Genomic DNA, 26412 nt, shown 5'->3' with positions numbered 1-26412 from the left:
CAAGACTCAGATGTGAACCGATACCATTTTAATGGCCTGGCAAACAAGATTTTAAAAACTAAAATGAAAGCACTGCTTAAGGCAGGGTTCCCCAAACTTGGCAGCTTGGAAACTTGTGGACTTCAACTCCCAGAATTCTCCAGCCAGCATAGCTCTAGGAGTTGAAGTCCACAAGTCTTCAAGCTGCCAAGTTTGAAGACCTCTAGCTTAAGGTGTATTTTTCAACAGCCCATAAACTGAATTTATTCTGGATAAATCTACCTTATTAAAACTGATTTAATCTTTCAATATAGCTACATCTAAATTTGCATAAAAAAAGCAGCAAAAAGTTTTTACTCCTTTTTAGGCATAAAGTAACAAGAGCCTACCTTAGAGAAATTATGTCTGTTTCCTCTTTGCATGGTGGAAGTTCAAGTTTGAAGGTGTTTTCTTTAATATTCATAGCAAAATCCATATTTATGGGGACGTTGGCTGTCACTGTGGCCTTGCTTTCTAGAATGGCATGAATTTCTGGGGTAATAAATCCCATACTTAAGATCATGTCCTTCGTCATCCTGCAACAGTAAAAACAACAGATTTTTCTGACACATTGTAATGGTGAGGAATAAATGATATCAGGCTTTTTTGCACGATGTTCTTTTTACACGATGACTTTAGGTAACATTGATTGTACTTACGAAAGTCTCAGCCCAGTTTTCAGTTTGATATCACTGTTAATTATGTCAGGCCATGTGATTTGGGATGTTGGTTCGGGAGTCACCACTAACTGAACTGTTTAAATGAAAGAAAATAAATCAATGCATGCATATCTGTCTGTCTGTCTGTCTGTCTGTCTGCCTATCTATCTATCTATCTATCTATCTATCTATCTATCTATCTATCTATCTATCTATCTATCTATCTATCTATCTATGACTAAGAGGTAGTAGAAAGGGATGAATTTCGTTTCATATCCCTGCTCTTAATCTAGCAAAACCAACTGGCTGCATTCGGTGATTGAGATCTTAATTTTTCTTTAGTTTTCTGCAAGTTTTTTCTTTTCTTTATTTCTTATTCTTTCTTCTACCTTTTCTCTGCAATGTTATTGCTCAAAATCTTGAACAAAAATGATAAAGTATGCACATGCATATGTTTGTATGTGCATATACATAAGTATATGTATTTAATAATGAATAAAACATATTGCCTTACCATCTCCAGCAATTTTTGTGTGAGCAATATGGACCAAACCTATTTGCCAAGGTAACCCAGTACAAGTTGGCACAACACGCTGGATTTCTGCAGACATGAAATATTTCTCCCACTGAATAGTTGGAAGATTTTTAAGGACATCTGTAATATATTTTACCCACGGAAGAGGGGCTTTTTCTTGATATGCCTGCAAAAATAGATTTGATTCATTTAAACAAATCTGATAGATGCAAACGTTATGAGAATAATTGCTTCCCAAAAGAAAAGCTTGCCAATACTAGTACATTATAAGTCAATAATATTTAGATATTATTAAAATAGGAATGTTAGATAATATTTAAAATATGAATGTTCAAGATTTTAAAAAGTAGATAATAGTTTAATAGTAAATGTGAAAATAGTATGTAAAACAGGCACCTGTAACATTTGTCGAATACTTTCACCCTTTATACATGTAGTTCCAATTTCCTGTCCAAATATTTTGACATATCCTTCTAGATCAGGCACCTTATCTGTTGTGATTTTCTGGCCAGAAGGCTGTATGATAAGAAGTAGAAATTAAAATGTTGATTATTTATTTGACTCTGCATCCTGATTCTGCATTTATGTATACAGAGCATCATACAATAGCCTTTTAAAAAAAATAACTCCAGTAGAAATTAAATAAAAATAAGCATCACAATAAACATAGATATTTATGAAAGGACCTCTATGTAAAAGCAAATTGAAAAAAAGAACTGCAAACATCTGTGCTGGCTTTCTTGCCCCCTATTTGTATGTATGTATGTATGTATGTATGTATGTATGTATGTATGTATATATGTATCAGGGTGAAATTTAGCAGGTTCTGACAGGTTCTGGAGAACCGGTAGCAGAAGTTTTGAGTAGTTCAGAGAACCGGCAAATATCACCTCTGGATGGCCCCAGAGTGGGGTGGGAATGGAGATTTTGCAGGATCCTTCCCCTGGAGTAGGGTGAGAATGGAGGGTTTGCAGGATCCTTCCCCTGCCGGCCCACAGAACAAGTAGTAAAAAAATTTAAATTCCACCACTGGTATGTATGTATGTATGTATGTATGTATGTATGTATGTATGCATATATGTAGAAGCACAGCTAAGCTAAGTCCAACATTAGGAAGGTGCCAGTACTTTACCTGCTGGTCAATAATAAGGGAAAAATTGGCAAACGTAGAAGTCAGTGGGGGGGGGGAAGGTAAAGGCAGATCAGTGTCTGCCAAAGTTAAAACACTTTTATATACAGTAATAGCAGAGTAGAGTTGAGATGAATAGTAGATTAAAGCACTAGTTTGGTATAGTGGTAAAGGCACCAGGCTAGAAAGCAGGAGACCATGAGTTCTAGTCCCACCTTAGCGAGGAAGGCTCACTTCGTGCTGGTCTCTTTCCCTCAGCCCAAGTTGCCTCATAACGTTGTTGTAGGGAAAATAGAAAGAGGAAGGTGTATGGAGGATGTCTGCTGCCTTGCATTATTTATACAAATAATAAGGATGGGATACAAATAAATAAAGTATAGCAGTAGTAGCGATGTTATTCTTGCAGCAGGAATAGTATAATATAGCATGGAACTGCAGGTAATAGTATAGAATGCGATATGATAGAAGTAGACATAGTAGCATATAGCATAGAACAGGGGTCTCCAACCTTGGTCCCTTTAAGACTTGTGGACTTCAACTCCCAGCAAAGCTGGCTGAGGAACTCTGGGAGTTAAAGTCCACAAGTCTTAAAAAGACCAAGGTTAGAGACCCCTGGCATAGAAAACATTGTATTGCATAAGTAGAGTAGAAATAGAGTATAGTACAATGCAGAAGACATATAAATTTTTTGCACATATATGTGTGTATCATTCAGTTTTGTACCTTAGGTATTTTTCAAAACAAAGCAATTCCCCAATCCTTATAAGGAGATATAAGAATCCAACTATCTACAGCAGTGGTTCTCTGTGGGTCGCGACCCCATTGGGGGTCGAATGACAATTTGCCAGGGGTCGCCTAAGACCATTGAAAATATGGGAAGTATACTTACGAGTCGAAGAATTGCGCTCCAATGGTTGACTCCATAAGCTAGCTGCAGGCTCTTCAAATCGCTAGCCGAATTCGGCTTCAGGCGCGATGAATTAAAAAAGAGAGAAATCTTTGCTCTGATGTCTCCCTCTGAAGCCAGCTGCAATCACTCCCAATCGCTAGCCTAATCTGGCTTCAGGCGCAATAAACTTAATAGGGGAGGAGTCTCCGCTTTAATGCCTCCGTCCTCAAGGCAATCGCAAGCAGTTCAGATTGCTAGCCAATACGGCTTCAGGTGCGATAAATTCAAAACGAAAATAATTTTACGGTTGGGGTCGCCACCTCATGGGGAATTATATTAAAGGGGTCGCAGCACTATAAAGGTTGAGAACCACTGATCTACAGTCTAGTCCAGGGGTCTCCAACCTTGGTCACTTTAAAACTTGTGGACTTCAGCTCCCCGAGTTCCACAGCCAGCTTTGCTGGCTGAGGGACTCTGGGAGTTGAAGTCCTCAAGTCTTAAAGTGACCAAGGTTGGAGACCCCTGGTCTAGTCTTCTGATGAATTTTTGAGTTTGGGTCAATCAAACAGAGTATATAGTTTGAAAAGAACCTGTGACAACTCTTTCCTAAAGAGCTGAGAACAGAGCTGTGGAAGGCAAATCTTACAGGATTAACTGCTGCCCATTTACCTCTTTCTGACGTTGCTGTGAATCTTGACCTTTGCTAACTTGATGCAGAATCTCTTTGATTTCCTTTATTCTTTGTATTTGAATTCCCCCCTATATTGGAAAGAAAAAATACAGCCGGGACAATAAACTTATATACATTTGAACAGTGTATTGTTTTAAATAAAATATTAATATTAAAAATATTAAATAAAATATGTTTTATTTGCATCTCTGAAAGTGTCTGGTTTGGCACAGCAACCAAACAAGACAGACACAGACTCCAATGGACAGTTAGGATGGCAGAAAAAAATAATTGCAACCAGCCTGCCTTCCATTGTGGACCTGTATACCATATATTGCATGAGCCAGAAAGAGGGCTGTGAAAACAGACCCCTCACATCCTGGACATTCTTCTTCATTCAAGATGAAGCTATATATACACCAGAACAACCAGACCCAAAGACAGTTCCAGCCCCACCACTCCTGCCCATGCTATCACTCTATTAAACAACACTGTCTATGCCCTGAGATGTCAAATCATCTAGCAGGGCTCTATTACTTCTTATTCTTCTCACATGTCCTATTACCTATTTCCTTAGATTGTTATGACTGGAACTTTGTTGCATCTCACGATTTATGTTGAATGCTTTTGTTTGTTATCCTATTATGGTTTATCTTGACCGCTTTAGTATCCTACGACTATCACTGTGTTGTATCTATGATTTTTTATGATCGTATTTTATGACTATGATTATCACTTGTTGCTTGTCTGTACACTGAGAGCTTATGCACCAGAGACAAATTCATTGCGTGTGTGTGTCCAATCACACCTGGCCAATAAAGATTTCTATTCTATTCTATTCTATTCTATTCTATTCTATTCTATTCTATTCTATTCTATTCTATTCTATTCTATTCTATTCTATTCTATTCTATTCTATTCTATTCTACTCTACTCTACTCTACTCTACTCTACTCTATTCTATTCTATTCTATTCTATTCTATTCTATTCTAAATTGATCCATAACTTGCAGTATATTTAAAGACTCTACAATGCCTCTGTATTTAGAAAATCCCACAAAGGGAGACATTTTTACTTAAGAATGACTTAACAGAAAATAGAATAGAAAAGCTGTCATGTATAGGTTTTGAGATCCATACATCTCCTCTCCTACTTTTTTAAACATCAAATGATGCACTGATGAAACCAATGCTAAATAGACTTTTTTTTTTTAAAAAAAGAATAAATACATGAAAGATTCATAGGTAATATAAGGTCACTTAATGTTGACTTCAGAAGAGTACAATTATCAGTTGAAAAACAAGGTACAGCTAAATAATAACAACCGTATTTTCAGTATGAATTTCAGTATAAGAAATGAACATTAAGAATTATAGGTTACACTTTTTATGCTTGTTGTCAGCATTCCCAATACATTAGAACGAAGTGTTGGTAGGAAACAAACAAACAAAAAAAAGAGCAGGAACTTTAATTTATAATTCTGTTCAACAGATAATTACGGTCCTGTATTTAAATACCTCAAAAAGAGAAAATATGCTGCCCATGAAGATTGCCTTGAAATTGGTCATTATAAATGTTGGTTGGGTATTCTTTTCTTCATGAAGAAACATTGAATTCATTCCCAGACGAGCCTTGTAAATTTCTGACAAGATAGATCATCCAGTAAAAACAATTATTCCAAAGCAGAAAATAAATACTTAAGTTTGGGCTTTAATTGCTCAGTGCAACTTATGAAATAGCCACATGTATAAAACAGTCTGTTATAACAATGTTGGATAAGTGGAACTTCCACACATATTCCCCATTTACTCTGCCCTGGTTAGCCACCATTGGCATCACTATAGTTCAAAAAGGTTGGGGACAAATCAGAGCAAATAGTTAGAGGATCTGGGTATGGTTAGAAAAAGCAGGGGAGATATGATACCGGTCTTCAAATAACAGAATAAAAGAATTGGAAGGGACCTTGGAAGTCTTCTAGTCCAACTCCCTGCTCAAGCAGAAAACCACATACCATTTCAGACAAAGGTCCAATCTCTTCATAAAACCCTCCAGTTGTTGGAGCACCCACAACTTCTGGAGGCAAGTCGTTCCACTGATTAATTGTTCTAACTGTCAGGAAATGTTTCCTTCATTCTTGGTTGCTTCTCTCCTTGATTATTTTCCATCCATTGCTTCTAATTCTGCCTTCAGGTGCTTTGGAGAATAGGTTGACTCACTTTTCTTTCTGGCAGCCATTTAGATATTGGAACACTGCTATCGTATCACCCCAAAGTCCTTTTTTCCATTAAAGTAGATACCTGCAGCTCAATTCCTGCAACCATTCTTTGTATGTTTTAGCCTCCAGCCCCCTAATCATTTTTGTTGCTCTTCTCTGCACATATTTGAAGCATTGTCACATGGAAGATGAAATGAAGTTATTTTCTATTTTTCCACAGGGCAGGATTAGAAACAAGAGATTATTAAAACCACAAGGAAGTGGTATTAGGTTAGATGTCAGAAAGAACTTCTGTATATCAGTAAAACAGGCTGCCATTATACTAGATGGCTTCAAATAGAGGCTGGATGGTAGTCTGTTAGATATGCTTTAGTTGATCTTGTACCGAATGGATTAGATTATCTCTAAAGTCTCCTCTGACTGTATGATTATATGATTTGGGCTTGGCATTCTCCACTAGGAGAATATATTCAAATCTCATAGCTATTCTGGATGAAAGATTGGAAAAAAGTTATAAGGGCACGATAATGGAACATATTCTCTATTTCTAGAATTGAGAATGTCTAGAAATTTCTAGAATTTTTGGAATGTCTACATTCCAAAATGCCTTGGGATTGTTAATTTTTGCAAGACTTGGGACCTGAGTTGTGACCAGTGGACATGTATAATATGGCATAATATTCTCTGAATCCATACATGTACTAGTGGAAAAATATATCCATTATTCTTATATTATACATACCATGTTTCCCCGAAAATAAGACCCTGTCTTATATTTCTCTGAAATATTATTTCAAAATATTGTTATTATTAGGAGATGTCTTATTTTGGGGGAACCAGGGATACACACACACACACACACACACACACACACACACACATCTATATATATGCTGTTGATCATATTTATATTGCCCACTAAGCATAATTTTATGAATATTGATAGAAGGGATGAGAAAACCATGATAGATTTACCATTTTTGCTAATGCTTTTAAAGCCATAATACAAATGCTCTGGTAAAGATAAATAGCATTGCTGAGCCAAATAATTCTTAAGAATTTATGTTTCTACTGGTAGTAATAAATGCTGTACAGTCAAAGACATTGGCATTAATAGTTTAACAACTATTATCAAGCAAAAGCTCCTGATTATGAAATGGATGTGTGTGTCATGAAATATCCAGTATTCCTAATTGGTAGGCCTTCATTTTTCTGTTTCCTTTCACAAACGTGGATCCAGATAACATTAGGAAAATCCCATTTTTTTTTAAAAGAAGAAAGATAGAGAGGGTAATCTATATGTAACTCCTTCCTATATTTGAAAAAAACAACAACCAACAACACCTTTTGGAGGGTTAGAAGCTTCTAGTGTTGTGTAAAAAAAATAATAATCTGCAGGTAGAAAGAGGGAACCAATCACATTTTTCCCCTGCAGCAGCTCTGCTGGATTCCATAAAAGAACCCTTCCATCAGCAGAACAGCCGATCTGGATCCAAACCATACTTTGTTAAAGGAATAATATAACTGTAGATGGATGATAAAGTTACATATAAAACACAATGTTATTTCATGCATATGAGCATTCTTTAGAGGGCACAAAGGTCATCTGGCAAATAAGTGCTTTTGGCATTCCTGAAAATACAGCTGGGAGAAAGCAAGTCTGAATAATGCATATAACTTTGGTCTCAGCTTTATGTGCTGAGATAGTTTTATATCATGAAAATAATGAAACGGTCGTGTGATGTCACTCCAGAAATTATGTAATGTTGCCTGAAATGGCACTTATTGAACTACTTGAATTGTAATAATTAATTCCACTTCAAAAAAAAAAAAGGTGGCGAGGTTTTGTTAAGCTGCATGCACAGCGTTTTCAGGTATGTTTTGACCTCTTTCTTTCTCTGGATGTAGGTAAATTTCTGGAATTTCCCCAGCAATTTAGTGCTATGAACGTTCTTTATATGCAGCCTAGCAGAGCCCCCTTTTCTATAGATGGGTTGTGTCCATATTGTGAAGTGCACTGGTCTGAGACTGGCACCATTCCTGATGTCCCAATGTTGTTATGACCTTGGGTCAGGGTGGGTTCTACTTACCTTTACTACCCGTTCGCATTGTGTCCATGCGCGCATGCGCAAAAGCTTTTTTACTATCAGTTCTATAGAACCGGTGCGAACTGGGGGCAACCCACCACTGCCTTGGGTGTAGCTTGAGAAGCTAAACCATTAACTAGGGATTAGTCTAGTTAACTACAGACTATTCATCTTTTTTTTGTTTGTTTACATTTATATCCCGCCCTTCTCCGAAGACTCAGGGAGGCTTACACTATGTTAGCAATAGTCTTCATTCTATTTGTATATTTATATACAAAGTCAACTTATAGCCCCCAACAATCTGGGTCCTCATTTTACCTACCTTATAAAGGATGGAAGGCTGAGTCAACCTTGGGCCTGGTGGGATTAGAACCTGCAGTAATTGCAGGCTGCTGCTGTTAATAACAAACTGTCTTACCAGTCTGAGTCACAGAGGCCCTTTGATGTTCCTTCTACTACACATCTAAATCATTGAAAACTCTTTGATGTTCCTTCTGCTACACATCTCAATCATTGAAAACTCAAGGAATTTCTACCATGCCTTGGTGGCCTTGACCTCTATCAACCACTTGGAGATTTCCTAAACTCTTCTTTGCTGATATTTCAATTATTATTATTTTTTCTGGAGATAAACAGCAGATACAACAAGAGAAGAGATTGGCCATTTATGTTCCACTGTTCCATTGAGTGAAAAGAGTGCTGGCTAGTGATACTGGAGGACAGAACAACAGGCATGGTTATGCAGTGAGACAATCCTGCAGAAAATGATGTGATAGACCTGAATGGTTTTTGTGTGGGAGGGCTTGGTTGATTAACCAAGCTTTATCAATAAAGGAGAATGTTTGTAGATCAGGGTTGAAATGAGCAGTCCTTGGTGCTCTCTGAGCTTGCTTGCTTTCTTGTAGACATTTCATTACTCTTACTAGACTAGCTGGCACTGGACTAACCCTGATCATGTTACCCAGTTAAGGGTAATGAATTGTCTGCAAGAAAACAAGCAAGCTCAGGGAGAACCAAGGACCCATAATAGCTTTATGTCCAAGAAGAAAAAAATCTAGAATTAGAACTTCTTGATATTACCCTATGGTTAAAAGAAACCATTTTAGTAAATGTTGGCAGGACTGCTGCAGTCCAGTGTGCTAATTGTAGGCTATACAAAGGTGCTTGGGGGTAGGAGGGTGCCAGTTGCAAGTGTTTTTTTTTTAAAAAAACTCTCTGTCTTCAGCCCTAGGAAGCAGGCAATGGCAATCCATTTTTTAAAATCTTGCCAAGAAGACTCCAAGAACCCATCCGGGCAGCCACCAGGAGTCAAGAATAATTTCAAGGTGGTAAAACCAAAACCAAAACCCTAGAGAGAAGCATTTTAAGTCACCGTTTGGTTAGAAGTGATATATAATAGTAGAAGACGATAAGTTGCTTACCATCAAAGTACTCAATGTGGGAATATCTGCTGACCAAATAACCAGCCCATCTGTGATTTTTTTCAGATAGTACTTTAAGAGCCATCCTGTAAGAAGGAGCCCTGAAAGAAAAAGGATAGATCCACCAAGGTTCATATTGAAGTCTAATCTTTGTTACTTGTGGTTAAAAGCATTTTTTAAAACGAGACTTACATCACTAGGAATTCAGGAGATCTGCTATCGGCTATTGTGCTGAGGTACATGTAGACGAAGTTTTCAACCTCTATACTAGGCTCATGTAACATTGCATTAACTAAGGTCATCAGGACTGGGAAAGTAGGCTTCAATTCCAGAAGGACAAAGGCAGCACATGTGCGGACAAGAGGAGCAATTTTGTAATTCTTGATCATTGGAAGTAAAATTCCTTGTACCTGTGCAAAGTAGATAGGAATTATTAGAGCTGTGCAAACACCATCTGATACATTCACGGTCCTTGAAAATAAATAGATACATTTTATGTTAATCTGGGGTTGGGAGTCCATTCTTGCTTGTTCCTGATTAAGAGCTTCAACTGGAAAAGCCATATTTGACTTCTCCTTACCTAGAATGAGAAAAAAGAGACACAGTGTTGCTGTCCTGGAAAGAGAGACAACTAAAGGCACTAATATCTTTCTTTTCATTGCTATCAAGTTGAGATGCCTGATGCCACTTTGTGTCGCATGTTGAGATGGATGAGTGTAGAAATCAAATAAAGAAGCAAACAAGGACAAAAAATTTTTTTTGGGAAAAGTTGTCCACTTTGTGGGGGGGCGGGGGGGGGCTGTTAAATTTCATTGAAATCGGTGTTGAGAATTTGTGTTATAGTGTATATTTCCTTTTTCTTTTTCTTTCCTTCACCAGAAAGAGATGAAAGTTACAGGGATGTGTAGTTATACAAGAGGACAAAATAAGTCCCAGGAAAATGTTGCAAGGTTTCCAAGTTGCACCATTTTTGACCATAGTGAGGATTATTTTGACAGCAAGAATGAAGCTTTTTTAAAAATTTGATTCAGTCTCTGTTGCCATCTGCCAACTGTACAATTTTGTACAGTTAATAAGAAAAATAAACAAATGATTTGTGAAGGGGTTTAGCAAGCATGAGTGAATTCAGCAGCAACTAATGCCACGAAGTAAAAATGGACTTCAACCAACATAAAACAGTGGCATTTAATTGTGGTTCTTAATGTAAGGGGAAGGGAGGAGGAGAAAAAAGAAAAGAAAAGAAATGGATGGAGAAAGCATGCCGATTAGACAAAAGGATTGTTACTCTCTGAATTCAATATTTCCTCTTCTTGTCTTTGCCAAAGATTTATATAATCAAATGCTTTCTGGCGGCCTAGTACAACTTTCCCCATCTTTTGCCTATCTAAGGCATAAGCAGAAATAGAATAGAAATCACCCAATGTGACTCTTCCCACTAGACTGAGCTATTAAACTCGCTATAGGAAGTGAGGATTTTGAATGAGAGATGAGTTAGGAAATATTTTCATGTCGCAAATGAGTTAAAGAGTATGCAAATGTCCTCATTCCATGTCTGGCCTAAAGCAAGTATGTAGTTGGGGCACAGTCTTCCTGGCAAGAAACATGGAGGTGTTTTGCATAAGAAACTATGTGTGTTCAAAAATCATATCCAACTAAGATTTAGATGCTATTCTCTCTCATTTACTGAGAAGGGAACCTTCAGGATATTTTTGCTCTTTGGGGAAAATGGCAGAATAATTCAAAGTGATTGTTTTGCCTTCCTCTATCACTATTTTTTTTTCCTAGTGAAAGCAGGAATAATGGCTTCGAACTTGTACAAGGAACCCCAAAGGCATCAATGAACTTTTTTTTTCCTCCATTCACTTTTTTTCAGGAAAATTCCCTGGCAATGTGAACAGAAGGATCTTATATGCTTTTTTTCTCTCCACTGGAAAATATTTTGGCTTAATACAATAAACTATGACACATAATTAAGGTACATAATTATGGGTCAACTTATGTTCAACTACTTGCTCCATGATATTGTTAATGTAATAATGAAGCAAAATCATGCCAATTAACCCTCCTTCCCTCCTCCAAAAAACAAAAACAAAAACCCACACTACTTACCCGTATAGGATCTTTTTGGCCAGGGTTTCTTAGAGCCATGATAGCATTCTGTTGAATTCTAACATCGGAGGGAACAGCAGATTGCAGATACTTCATAATGGGTTTCAAGACAATTATGTGTCTCACATTTCCAAATGTTTTCAAAGCCAAGACACTTGCATCTATGTCAGATGAACTTATGGCTTTAGTTGCAAAATCAGTCAGAGGCTGTGAAAAATATTGTGTTATAGTAAACCTGTGTTAAAGATAGTTAGTAGTTCCAATCAAGAATGCAAGTGCACAAGGTACTCTTGTGAGTATCCCCACAAGTGGAAAAGGCATAGCTATTTCTTTGTAGGACATTTGAATGGAGTGATATATAAAATAACAGGCATCAGGAGGAAGTAAAGATGTTCCATTCTTGGTTTAGATAAATGCACATAATTCTAGATAGTTAAGTTGACCACTATGGGATATCTTTACAAAAATGCAAATGGTTCTTAAAAAGTAAAGGATTTAGTTATATCAAATGTTAACTGATGTGATTTTTACTATCAAGTGAAAACTGGTATTGTAGCACCAGATAATAGATGCCCATAATTGCCTCTTCTAATAACTCTGGAAAATATTTTATAGATGTTTACAAATTAGTGTGTGTATGTATATATGTATTATACAGTATATGTATATATGTACATACTGTATGATTATTTGTAAACATATATAAAATCATGCATATAATCAGTATGTTTCCAATGCTAGTGTACAAAATAATGTTTCCCATACTAGTGGACAACAACATAAACTTCAATATAAATTAAAAATGTATGGAAGGCAATGATAATTATTCTAGCTGCTAACAATAATATAGATGTCCTACAAAAATGGTAAAATTCTTCTTTAGAGGCAACATTAAGGCATACATAACTGGCACATTTACTATTGTTTTTAATTAAGCAATGGAATCTTGCTTTTTTTTTTAAAAAAAGAGACAATAATAAGAGCTTCATAAAAATGCTTTATAAAAGAAAAGAACAAGTCATATAAAACTATCATGAAAACTTATTAGGCAAATACGCCATATAAATGTTAAACGTTTCTGCTGTTCCCACATCCCCCCCCACCAGTTCTGGTTGGCGTTAACAATTCTGATGCCAATGAAGCAAAAATCTCATTTTAATGTTTTGTAGTAACACCTGAAAACTATTCAACAGAGGTAAATTCACTTGAAAGTTCCTTCATCTGAGCTGAGTTAGCACTCTGGAGCTTAAGGATTTTTAGGTGAAGAAACAGAATTGAAACTGGGCAATGTACCTTGAGATATTTGTCGGGGATTGTGTTTGAGACAGCATAGAATCTGGAAAGTAATGATCCATAGGAGAGACAGATGGAAGTACGATAGAGGCTCTTTGGACCTTTAAGAATGTCTGTTATAATGGCCTGTGGAAAGAATATTTGGCTGTTACTATAACTGAGTAGCAAAGGCATTTGCAATTACAAGGCAAAAGGTATGCTTCTATTTAACATGTGGCTCTGTAACATTGATACAAGTACATCTGAGATCCGACTCAGAAATGAAAGATGCAAATATAAAGCTATTATGCTGCTTAGCATCTGTAAAATTGTCTGTGGTGTTTATATCTTACCACATAAGATATCTTACAATGTATTACCCCAATATTTCCTGTAAGAACTGATCAGGATCACTTTTTCCACATCAGAGATGGGTGACTTGCCTAAAGCCCTGATTTATGAGTTTATGACAAGGCTTCATTTAAACAAACAAACAAACAAACAAACAAACAAACAAACAAACAGATAATCCGGCTCAGTTTCCTGAGCCGACTCAGATATAAGTCAGCAAAGTATTTCCAAGATCTGATAAAGTGCCTTGAACACAGTAAGAACAATTTCAGGACAAATTCTCTGCTATATCTGCAGCATTTTGAAGAACATTCCATTAGATGGTGTCAGTGCCCCAGACAAGCATGTCAATAATTACAGACTTACACATGGAGACTCAACATAGTGTTTTTTTTTTTTGCAGAGAGTATTATCATTTTAGAAGGATAGAATATGAGTTTCTTTAAAGTGACAGCTTACAGATATGTTAGAATTGCAGCTGCTATAGTTTCCAGTCAGCATCGTCAACAGAATGTGCTAAAGCCAATTTAAGAATAAAGCAGAATAAATTTCTTTTTCTTTTTTCTTTTTCATATATTCTATAGCACTCAGGTTTCTGCAATTTCACCTTGCAGTCTGCCTTAACTTTTACACAAGATAGAAATTCATGATTTGGTCTATGATGGTGGAAGTGCAAATTCTAATCAAATTATTAGGAAAGTTTGTTTTAGATGAGTTGGTTGACCCTTACAGCCTTATAGATGATCCATTGCAAAGGCTGAGTAGGGAAGCTGGGAAATATGGTTCAGCAACATCTCCGATAGCAACAGCTTTGGCATCTGCAGAATTTCACTCAGGCTAGTGTCACTCAAGGTATGGAGAGTGAATTTAGAGGCTAGAAGTTATTTGTAAATCTGTGGGGAAAGCCAACATGCATGCATTGCCACATTTTAGAGTTCCCCTCAATTATTCTATTCAATCTTCCACAAATAGACGATGGGTTGTAAAAATACTACTGCTTAACAACTTTAACATCATTATAATAGCAATAGAAAGAACGACAGCAGTATTTTACCATAGCTTCTTCGACGACTTCTTCAGATGCATTGCAGAAATGGAAGAAGACAAGCAATGTTTGGGCTGCTTCAGTTGTGGTGATCTCTTGTTGAACTATTTTGTGCCTCACATATTTTAGCCCGCTTGAACTACCCACAGTGGAGATTAAATCCAAAATGATGGGTCTGTGGAAAAAATCATGCTTGAACTGTGATTATTTGGATTTAAATATCCAAATTTGGTTTTCAAGAGTAAAAATAACTTCCTGTTTTATCTTACCTATATATTGCCTGGCCATAATAGTGGTCAAACACTTCAGAATAATTAATTTCATTTTCTGTGCGCAAAAGGTTGACCAGATGCAGAAATCTTTTACTATCTTTTGGGACATTTTCATTTGCCAAGTAACGCAATCCATCCTCAATCTGTTGGATAAGGGTTTTTTTTGGAGGGTGGGGGGGTGGGGTGTTAAAAAAAGCAACCATTAAACTTCAAAACATTTTCAGATATTATTTTGTCACTGAACCAAGAATATTTACATGGAAGCAAAAACCCATTTGCATTCTAACCTTTAAGCTTACCTCCTTCTTTCTATTCTTGATTTTTGATAATGGAACAGGAAGTAGAATATCTTTAAAACTATATAGAAGTGACCCGTGTTTCTTCAAGTTAGAAGGTATTTGTGGCAAGCGGCTATGGGCTTCAATGAGTTCCAGTTTTTGCCTAAAGAATGAAGATACAACAAAATTAAGAGAAAACAAATTATGAACACTGATTATGGTTTTGCCCTTGGTTACCAGCTGGTTTTTGTTTTGATAAAAATCAAAACAAAAATCTAGACACTTTGATATTGGGCTCATCTTTTAATATGAATAGTACTTGATCTCCAGGTCATAAAATATTGCTGAAACTTCAAAACTATGCTATTTGAGATAGCAGTTCGCACAATGTGTATAATTTTAGTGGGTCTATAAATCAACATTGCTTTCCTTAAAAATAAATTCTAAGCCACATAATTAAGGTAAATTAATTTACCTTAATTAATATTGAACCAGATTTGCATTATTCAGTATTTATTCAAAAAAGATGATGTGTCATGTAATAGGATGGACCATTAATGTTATCCTTTAGTAATCAACATCTTTGTACATCAGTCAATACTTTTTTTTTTTACTACATTTATATCCCGCCCTTCTCCGAAGACTCAGGGCGGCTTACAGTGTATAAGGCAATAGTCTCATTCTATTTGTATATTTTTTACAAAGTCAACTTATTGCCCCCCAACAATCTGGGTCCTCATTTTACCTACCTTATAAAGGATGGAAGGCTCAGTCAACCTTGGGCCGGGCTTGAACCTGCAGTAATTGCAGGCTACTGTGTTCTAATAACAGGCTTCTTAACAGCCTGAGCTATTCCGGCCCTTTCAACAATACTTTCAACATTTAAAGTTGGTTGAACAAAATATTCTGTATAATGTTATAAAATTTTTCAGGCTGATATTGGTGAATGTTAACTTGTATTCTTTGAATCTGGACAGATGGCGTCAAAATGACTCTTCTCATTTTACTGAGAATATTTGTTATTAGATAGATAATGATAAAATAAATAAACAAAATGTTAAGGGAATGTTAACAAGATGTTAAGGGAGTAGGTAACCAGATACTATCATAAAATAAAGACATTCATAATTTTGGAGCAATTATAACAGAGTTGTAAGACCTGGCCTCCATTATGACACTTTCTTCAGTTCGTTCTCTGAATGGTGAAAATTGCTGAATTTCTTGAGCAGTGAGTTGTATGATTATTTTCTCATTCCTTTCCTTCAAATCCTTCATTCTGTAGTTGTATATACTTGTGCCTTGAAAATTCTTATTTTTCTTTAGAAAAAAATATATATAAAAATGTTATTAGAAAGCAATTTATGCAATAGAAATGATAGCATGACTACTCATACAATAAAATATAGTAAGTTTGTTTGGATATAGTTAACATTAAGAGTCCCTTTCATGGATCACTGCCTTGTTGCGATGAAGGGGCTTGCACAGTGCAAGTAAGCTATGAGTTATGCCATGCAGGGCCACCCAAGATGGACAAGTCATAGCAGAGAGCTCTGACAAAACATGATCGATTGGATCACATTCTTTTCTATTTTTCTTCTACTTTTTTTCTTTTTCTCCTTAAGTTTTCTTTGCTATTTTTTCCTTGTTATTTTTTTCCTTCTTACTGTTTTAGTTTATATTAATACTTACTCTTGTTTTTAAATCTTTTATTAAATTTATATTAAAAAGGATGCCAGTAATGTTTAATGGACATAATTGATTTGTCTCTCTCTCTTTGGCAATTTGTGATTGCATGTTAAAATGGGTCAAACTATGTGATGAATTGTAGCAACCAAAGGCTAGTAACATGGCAGTTATAGAATTGTGTGCACATAAATAACAACAAACCTGCTTGCATACATAAAATGGCTTGTATGTTTAATATCTAGGTATGTATAAACAAATTTACTAGGTTAGTTATCTATGTTAGCAATAAGAGAAATAGAATTAGAAATGAATTATGTAATGCAAAAAATTGAGTTTGCAAACAAGCCAGGGATATGGTTGGCATTTGAATTATGAAAAGAAAAAGATACTGATCCAAGAGGGAGGAAATGTATTAATGGATAGTCTGGCCATGGGAAAAAAAACCATTTCATCAATATTATTCTAACTTGTATAAAGTAAGTTACACCTTTCTGGGGAAAATAGATGAATACCTAGAATTTTGGCAAGAGGAATACAAAATAAAATCAATGGAAGAATGGGTAGCATAGGCACCAGGGGTTTTCTTATTTACAGTTATTAGAAAGATTTAAAGTAGACAAGTAGTTTATGGTTTTGAACATTGCAAGATTGAGTCTGAAATGAAATTATGTACAAATGGTGACTATGTAAATGCTAAACTGTATCAATATCTATTGTAATATAAATCAGAAGAATAAGTGAAAGAATGTATGATAAAACGGGCTAAGAATTTTAGTTACAGTATACAAATTGATGGGAAACTCTATGATGGAAAGGACTGAAATTTACATTATGTTATAACCTTAAAGAATATTTTTATAAAATGATTTATTGTTGGTATCTGTTACCAGAAAAAACGTCTAAAGGCATTTCAAATTTTTGTTTGAAAGATGAAAAACAAGAAGGAATATTTTTTATCATGCTTGGTGGACATGTAAAAAAGCTAGGAGAATCTAAATTCAAGTACATATACTGATTTGCATGATTTTAACATACAACTGTCTTCTTTTGGGACAGTTGGACAAACAGTTGGGAAAAATCATGAAACTTTTTTTTGTTCATGATAACTACTGCGGGATTAGTGTCTGCACAAAGATGGAAAGATTCGGCAGTGATTTTTATTTTTTACTTTAGATTTGTTTGTACTAGCGTTTAATGTTCTTTTAAAAACATAATAAAATTATAAAAATATATAATGCATATCTATATGTTTAATAACAATCATTTATTAAAATTGATTTCCTTCTTCTCTGTATCTCTATAGCTTCAACATATCTTTAACATCTCTCTCTCTCTACACACACATACAGACACACACACAAACACAGACACCCATTAATGGTACTGACCTGTCTGCAGAATTCACAGGAAGTAACATATGCAACACCAACAACCTTTCTAGCCATGTTATCACAAGTAGTTAAATCTTTGGATTTGGTCATCAAGAATTCATCTGGTTTTTCAGCGTTTTGAAGGAGGTAGTTGGTGTCACACCTACCTTCAATGCCATTCTGCAAAATAAATAAATGTAAATGAATGAATGAATGAATGAATAAATAAATAAATAAAATATTAATGTATACAATGCAATACAAAAATATAAAGGAAAAGGTACCTATGAAAAGTATAAATTCACTTGGGGAATTGCAATTTCCTTTCTAATTCCTAATGCCTTTGATCAAGTCCTCCTCCTCCTCCTCCTCCTCCTCCTCCTCCTCCTCCTCCTCCTCCTCCTCCTCCTCTTTATTCATTTTCAGTTAGGCTTATTTTATATAAAGCATAATTGGGAATTTTTTAAAAAATTTTTTGAGAATTATACCTCAAAAGCAAGACATTTCAGAGCTAGAACTGGCATATTATCCCTAAAAAGCCTATTACACCTAATCTACAACTCACACATTCCCGTGTTAGAAGCCTTGGAATTGTAGATGATCAGATGGGCCATGAAAGCAGCAATAATTAGCTCACTTGATAAAGAAAGGTGATCTTTCTTTCTTATATTAGCAGAGTTCACTCAGATCTCTAACCTTGTATCTATTTTTTTGGTATCCATCAAAAGTAAAACCTCAGTACGTACCTAGAATTTCTACTAAGTTTAAATTTGGTTTTTTTTCTTCCCCGAGGCAATTTCAACCTAGACATTTCCATGTGCTTTATACTCGCCATTAGCTTAATTAACTGTTATTCACTGTTCCACATTGTAGCAATACCTTCACATAATTAGCCCGATATGAAATGAAAGAGGAAGAATTGGTGTTGGAAGGCTGTGATTCAAAAAACCTACACGTGACCTTCCTTGACTTTTTTTTCCCTTTCCCCCACCCCTACTAAAAACCACAGGCCTATGGATGAATTCCTATAAGCAGGAATGCCACAACACAATAAGCAATTTTATGTGGAGAAAAGCAAGATTTTACACCTAGGCAGGAAAAACCAAAGGTACAAGTACAGATTAGGTGAAACCTAGCACAAAAACAGTAACTGTGAAAGGGATCTTGCATCCTAATGGATGATCATTTAAATATGATCCAGCGGTGTGCAGCAGTAACCAAAGAAGCTAATACATAATACTTGATCGCATAAACTGGGGTAGTCAACCTTTTTATACCTACCATCCACTTTTGTATCTCTGTTAGTAGTAAAATTTTCTAACCGCCCACCGGTTCCACAGATTCCGCATTGTGGATTGGGTTTGGGCGGGGGGCGCCGGCTACCAGCTCTGCTTGTCTTTTACAGCTGGGTGGTGTGGGGGGAGATGCACGAGCTATTCTGGGATGAGGCTCTTTTGTTTGCGGTCACACTATAGCGCCATTTAGTTTCACTTATGTAGCGTGAACTAAACTTATGCGCAGGCGATACAAATAGTATATTTTCAGAAATTTAAATTGTCACGGGGAATTTTATGAAAACCTAATGGAAATGTTTTTAAATAATGGTATGAAAATTTTTTAAAAAGTCAATTAAAAAAAAAAAGGAAAGTGCTTCAGTATCGGACAAAACCCCTACCACCCACCATGAAAGCTGGGATGCCCACTAGTGGGCGGTAGGGACCAGGTTGACTACCACTGGCATAAACAGAGGCATAGAATCAAAATCATATGAAGCATTAGTACCGCTTTATAAAACCTTAGTAAAACCATACCTGGAATAGAGCATTCAGTTTTAGTCACCACATTACAAAAAGGTGTTGAGACTTTGAGGGAAAAAATACAGAGAAGAGCAACTAAAATGTTTAAGAGCCTAATCTGGAGACTAAAACATGAAGAATGGCTGCAAGAACTGGGTATGGCTATTCTAGAGAAAAGAAGGACTAGTGGTGATATGAAAGCAGTATTCCAGTATTTGACGGGCTGCCACAAAGAGTGGGTCAACTTATTTTCCAAAGCACCAGAAGGCTAGACAAGAAACAGTGGATGGAAACTAATCAAGGAAAGAAGCAACCTGGAATTAAGAAGAAAATAGTGAGAACAATTAACCAGTGCAATGGCTTGCCTTCAAAAATTGTGGGTGCTTCATCACTGGAGGTCTTTAAGAAGAGACCGGCCAGCTACTTGTCTGAAATGGTATAGGGTCTCCTGCTTGGTCAGGAGGTTGGATTAGAAGACCTACAAGGTCCCTTTCAGGTCCCTTGCAGCTCTTCTGATTCTTAGTGATCAGTATAATATACTTTTTTTGAGCACTATTTTATTTGTTTATTAGACACTGTATATGGAATGGTATGCTAGATAATTTAGATATTGTGGAATATAGCCTCCAGTAAAAACAATGATCCTGATTTCAACTAATTTGGACTATTTTAACCAGGGGAAGATATGAGCTAAAAAAACAGCATGGATAGTAAGTAAAAAAATTTATACAATTCAGAGATCAAATATAGTCAGTAGACAGTAGGTGCCAAGTAAATTCCCAAAGTACAATATTCCCAGATTCAGATAGTTTTTTTCTAAATTAAATTAATTATATTCTGAATTTTCTAAAAAATAATTTTAACAATTTTACCAATATCAGTATACAGCTGAGATATTTAATTTACATATATAAGTAAAATTAATTTTGGATTTTATTATGAGCCAAATGAAAATTTTGCTGATTTATTTTGTAGAAGTTGAACAAGAATTATCTTCTTTTCTTTTAGCTCTACCAGCAAGTTATTTCAAATGTGTATGTGTATATATACATATATATACACACTATGCCTGGAGAGAGCGCAGGGGAGGGAGGGACAGAGAGAGGGAGAGAGAGAGAGAATGAGAGAGAGAGAGAGAGAGAGAGAGAGAGAGAGAGAGAGAGAGATCACAGTCCAATACAGAGACAGTCATTCAACGTCACAACCTTGTGTGCAAATTCCATTGAACTTAATAATCCTCTATTTCTATTTATGCTTTAGATAGGCATAAGGTTGCACCGTCAATATTTTAGTGGGACTTGAATACATATATGCTCTAAATATATGTATATGCTCTAAATATTGGTTTTCAAAACTTTCAAGATATGGAACTTGTACATTTCTGGAATCTTCAATCAAGAAGCAAAGCTGTAGAGATACAAAATGGACTGTTCTTAAGTGAGTATTTTTGCACCTAGTCTCTCGTGGTCCCAATCAACTTTTTGCAGCACCCTAGAGCAGAAAAGGGAGGCGGTGGCTCAGGGGCTAGGACGTTGAGCTTGTCGATTGAAAGGTTGGCAGCTCGGTGGTTCGAATCCCTAGTGCTGCCGTGTAACGGGATGAGCTCCCGTTACTTGTCCCAGCTTCTGCCAACCTAGCAGTTTCGAAAGCACGTAAAAATGCAAGTAGAAAGAATAGGGACCACCTCTGGTGGGAAGGTAACAGTGTTCCGTGCACCTTTGGCATTGAGTCATGCCGGCTACATGACCACGGAGACGTCTTTGGACAGTGCTGGCTCTTCGGCTTTGAAACAGAGATGAGCACCGCCCCCTAAAGTCGGCAACGACTAGCACGTATGTGTGAGGGGAACCTTTACCTTACCTTAGAGCAGAAAAACCTTGCTCTCCCTATATGATTTGAAGGTGCAATTTGGAAGTTCTCATTGATGCTAACATCAATGACTACACAGTAACTGTGGTGGATCTTCAGTTTGGGGCAACCACTCCAAACACAGTAAACCTAAAGTTGGTTGCAGATAAAATCATACTACTGAGACATCATGTTCATCTTCAAAATACTTGCCTGGCAGAGTAATGTTGCTTACAACCCCAACAGAACTGTAACTGTGTTATTGGACAAAAGGAAAGTAGACGGTCATAATGCCATACCACAAATAAAACTGAATTATGATTTACCTCTTTTATATTATATGTTTTCTGGTCATTCTTGATGGTATTTTCATATAAATTCAAAATTCCTTTGCAGAGGTTTAAAGCAAATTCTGAGACATGGTCTGGAACCATTATGTCATCGACATGCCCATTTCTGTGTTGAAATGTAACAATTACATTCTTCAAGTGTTTCTGAAACACTGCAGTTAATTTGGGTGATGAAACAAACTTGATCCAGGGATATATGCCATTGTAATCCAGTCCTTCAAAACAGTCAACCTGTCATACAAAGAGATTAAAAGAACATACTAGTAAAATTTTATTCTTCCTAAATCTCCCATCTGAATTAAAAAAAACACCTTTAATGAAAAGAAGCCATAAATTCTCTCTATGTGGATATTAAAAATAAAGTGATGTAACACTTCTTTAACATAAAAACCTTAGTATTTAAAGTAATCTAAAATGGTGCAGAAGTTAAGAAAGGAGTCCATTGTTCCAAGATAGATATAAATCTTATGTCAGTGTAGATCAGATGTCTCCAAGCTTCTCAGAAGAATGAGCTGTTCCCTTACAAAGGCAAGGGAAAAGAATTTGGAGTTTAATTCCTGGAGCATAGGTTGACCTATCGGAACCATGTGCTGCCAGCGCTACTGGCTCGTGCGAGCCGGACAAACCTAGCAGGATTTCACCACTGTTAAAATGTTATTTTTGTTGTTCAGTCATTAAGTCTTGTCTTACTCTTGGTGACCCCCATGGATCACAGCATTCCAGGCCCCCCACATCCTCCAGTGTCTCCCTGAGACTGCCCAAACTCATGCCTACTGAATTGTTGACACTATCTAACCATCTCATCCTCTGCTGTTCCCTTCTCTTTTTGCCTTCAATCTTTCCAAACAGTAGGGTCCAATGAATCTTATCTTATCTTATCTTATCTTATCTTATCTTATCTTATCTTATCTTATCTTATCTTATCTTATCTTATCTTATGTCATAAACACAATTAATGGTATTTCACAGATAGGCAAGATTGTGAATCAGAGCTTTGGAAAAGGTTTCCCCACCTTGAACAAAATTTGCATAATTTCTAACCAACTAAACTAAACTAAACTCCCCAAAAATGCAGTAGATACTTTTTTTAAAAAAATATTGTCCATCTAGCCATAGTGGCATGTTAAGACTAGAGCAGATGATATGGCAGGGAAAATTAAGATGTATATGCTACAGAGATACCCAAGACTTGCAAATGTATTTGGATTGTAATTCCCAGGAATTCAACCAAAATTATGACTAGGAATGGAAAGAACTTCAATATTTACATAACTAAAGTCTACTACATGAGGAAGTTGGCCTTAGTACTAGGAAAAAACATCTCCCCATCCTTCTTGAAAGTAACCAGATGATAACGGAAGAAAATACAAACTCTTTCTATAACTACTGATCTGTAAAGGAGAGTATGAGCCAAGGTGGTGCAGTGGTTAGAGTGCAGTACTGCAGGCTACTTCAGCTGACTGCTAGCTGCAGTTTGGCAGTTCAAATCTCACCGGCTCAAGGTTGATTCAGCTTTCCATCCTTCCGAGGTGGGTAAAATGAGGACCCAGATTGTTGGGGGCAATATGCTGATTCTGTAAACTGCTTAGAGAGGGCTGTAAAAGCACTGTGAAGTGGTATATAATCTTATTGCTATCCTTTTACATGGCAGGGCAGCAAATAATTGTGTACAATGAAATCTTTTAATATGGCAGACCGTATAACACTTGCAAAAAAGAGTCAATTTGGTCTGGTAGTAATTCAGGTTAGAAAACTGTGACTTCTAGTCCCACCATAGGTATGCCTATGGCTTTGAAACCAGCTTGGTGACCTTGGTCCAGTCACTTTCTCTCTGCCCTAGGAAGCAAGTAAAGGCAAACCAATTCTGAAATATTGCCAAGAAAACTGGGGAGACTTATCTAGGCAGTTTACCAACAGTAACTCAGACGCAGATAAAAAATAGAGAAAGGTTGCTAAGTAAAGCCTTAGTAGTAAATTTCATCCTGCAAGTAATGAAATAGTCATGTGAATTTAAATATTTTTGCTTGCCTAAAATGAAAATCATTTAATGAAGTAACTTAACACTAACATTTTTTTGGGGGGGGGGAATTAGAATTAATCCAGCAAAAATAACTATGGACCTGAAATTATACTTTGCCCCTGTTTAGTTTGATCTAACTATAATTATCTGATAAAGTATGGTAAGGCATTTTCTGTATAGCAGGAAATAAAGAAGAACATGCTTTCCAAACTGGAAAAATGGATGTCTTTTTTTCCTCTTCCCAAACCTGTAAACAGCACAAACGCACTTTCAAAGTGGATTTCTTTCCTTACCTTTAGAAACTTCCGGTCTTGTTCAACATTTCCAATTTCTACTTTACACTTAGCTTTTAATCCAGCACTTGAAAAGCCATCTTTGGATATTTTGTCCTGAACTTCAAATTCATAATCATACAATAAAACTTTATCAGGACTGAGGACAGTTTCTGTAAAAATTCAAACATGTTAAGGTAATGTGTGGACAATATACTGCTACATATCTACAGATTATTAAATTGGCTTTTAAAATTCTATATAATTAAATAATGCTAGGCAGGGAAATACTTACGATCAATTTTTTGTTGGCAGCCTAAAAGATAAAAATAGAAGTTAAAAAATGCTTTTATTTCTGCGAGACTAAAAATTTCCAATTGTTTAAAATACAGAGGTATAAGAAACATAAAAAAGTTGGGGGAATTTTGGGTTAATGTTGCTATAGTCATACAGAACTTTTAATGCCTCCATTAACGTACGGAAATGTTTCCCTAATTTGTTCTGATGAAAATGGACTAGTTTCTTTAAGCTTCAATTTTTGAAAGATTATAAAATTAAAATGCTTACTTACCCACAAGGGTCAATGCCAGTGCTAAAATTACAGCTTTCATTATGGAAGGGGAATGTCAACCAGAAAGTGCAAGTACCTGTTTTATAGAGAATCTTATTTAGTCATATGACCATCTTGGAAAAGGTTTTGGGATGAGTAAGCACATGTTTATTTTCAGTATTGATTGGCCAAACAATAAGTATTTCTTGATAAGAGATACTGATGCAATGGCTTTAGCCAAATCAATATTTAAATATTCAGTAATTCTAGTAGCTAAAGGCTAATGCAAAACTCTAAGGCACGTATCATGATATATCACGATGGGTTTTGCCTTTGAAGGGGGTATGTGGCCTGTGCATGACGCATCCAGCCTGGGGGCTGCCAGTTTGACAGGCCCGCTAAGGGGTTCAACTGAGATGTAATAAACATTGGATTACAATGTTCCTAAAATGGGTGTTTTACAGTAAAATACAGAGAGCAATGCTATAATGCAAATACAAAGGATGAAAGAAATCCTGCTGGATCCCCAAAACTCTTATTCTGAACCACTTATTGGAAGACCCAACAACAAACCGCCTCTCCTCTACTTCTATATTATTCCATTTCGTTGGAGTTGTGTCACCCAGCTTCAAGAAAAAAAGAAAAGAAAATTATTTGGGCTTTTTTGATGGTCTGTGAGCTTGACTTCTTCCAAGCACTGTTTCTTGCTTATATGGGTGTTATGCAGTGGTGGGATTCAGCCAGTTCACACCACTTCAGGAGAACCGGTTGTTAACTTTCTGAGCAGTTTGGTGAACTGGTTGCTGGAAGAAATCATTAGTACAGAGAACCGGTTGTTAAATTATTTGAATCCCACTACTGGTGTTATGTGATAGATATGTGATATGTGTAGGAAGAAGATTTTCACTTATAATGTCTTTAACAATAGACTTACACATTTAAACACAGTTTTAGTAGGGAAACTAGATATTTTAGACCAAGCCAGACCCTAATTTGCAATAAAATTCCTTACAGGCCTGGCATTCTGACCAGTCAGTCATTTTTTTTAAATTTTTTAAATACAAACATAGTACATATACATCTAAATAGAAAAAAAGAAAGGAAAAAGAAAAAGGGGAAAAAACAAATATTACAGGGCACCCCCACCCTCCGGAGACCATTTTTTCTCTTTATATTTCTTCGTCTATAACAACTAAAAGATATATAATATATTCCAATTGTGCCCCTCCAAAACCACATATATCCTTGAGTAGGTTTATCCCCTTTGCCTTCCACCAACACTGATTTTATAAAATCCCCCCACACATTTCATTATAATTGTTTGCTGTGATCATCCATTGTTAAATTTAATTTCTGTTGTTAATTTGTTGCCATACTCCAAATTTCATTATACCACTCATTTCTTTGAATATCCCAGTCAGTTATAACAAACACATAGAGGTAAACTCGATTTACAAACTATTTTTATTTAAAAAAAGAGAAATTAAAGGCAAGAAAAAGCCCTAAGCATATATTTTTTTAATTGTCATATTCTCTTAATCAGTAGCCAGATAAGTGTTTTCCGAGCTT

At 36.0% G+C, this 26412-nt stretch overlaps 1 protein-coding gene across 1 annotated transcript in view; it reads right to left on the bottom strand.

Annotated features, from left to right (window-relative positions):
* Nucleotides 1-24904, bottom strand: part of LOC131195034 (vitellogenin-1-like) — a 62582-nt gene extending 37678 nt beyond the window's left edge. The window contains exons 1-18 of the mRNA XM_058176661.1: nt 24865-24904; nt 24315-24466; nt 21978-22232; nt 21664-21801; nt 18026-18187; nt 16111-16268; nt 14973-15114; nt 14411-14599; nt 13027-13152; nt 11734-11940; nt 9817-10034; nt 9625-9725; nt 5419-5543; nt 3900-3989; nt 1609-1728; nt 1192-1378; nt 678-771; nt 369-554 (exon numbers count right to left, since the gene is read on the bottom strand). Coding sequence (XP_058032644.1) covers nt 369-554; nt 678-771; nt 1192-1378; nt 1609-1728; nt 3900-3989; nt 5419-5543; nt 9625-9725; nt 9817-10034; nt 11734-11940; nt 13027-13152; nt 14411-14599; nt 14973-15114; nt 16111-16268; nt 18026-18187; nt 21664-21801; nt 21978-22232; nt 24315-24466; nt 24865-24904 — 2690 coding nt within the window. The remainder of the gene's footprint in view (nt 1-368; nt 555-677; nt 772-1191; nt 1379-1608; nt 1729-3899; nt 3990-5418; nt 5544-9624; nt 9726-9816; nt 10035-11733; nt 11941-13026; nt 13153-14410; nt 14600-14972; nt 15115-16110; nt 16269-18025; nt 18188-21663; nt 21802-21977; nt 22233-24314; nt 24467-24864) is intronic.
* Nucleotides 24905-26412: the final 1508 nt, after the last annotated feature.

The sequence above is a fragment of the Ahaetulla prasina genome, chromosome 3 (assembly GCF_028640845.1).
Source record: "Ahaetulla prasina isolate Xishuangbanna chromosome 3, ASM2864084v1, whole genome shotgun sequence".
Taxonomy (NCBI): domain Eukaryota; kingdom Metazoa; phylum Chordata; class Lepidosauria; order Squamata; family Colubridae; genus Ahaetulla; species Ahaetulla prasina.
The sequence above is the reverse complement of the archived record's forward strand: the minus strand, read 5'-3'. Positions and strand labels throughout refer to the sequence as shown.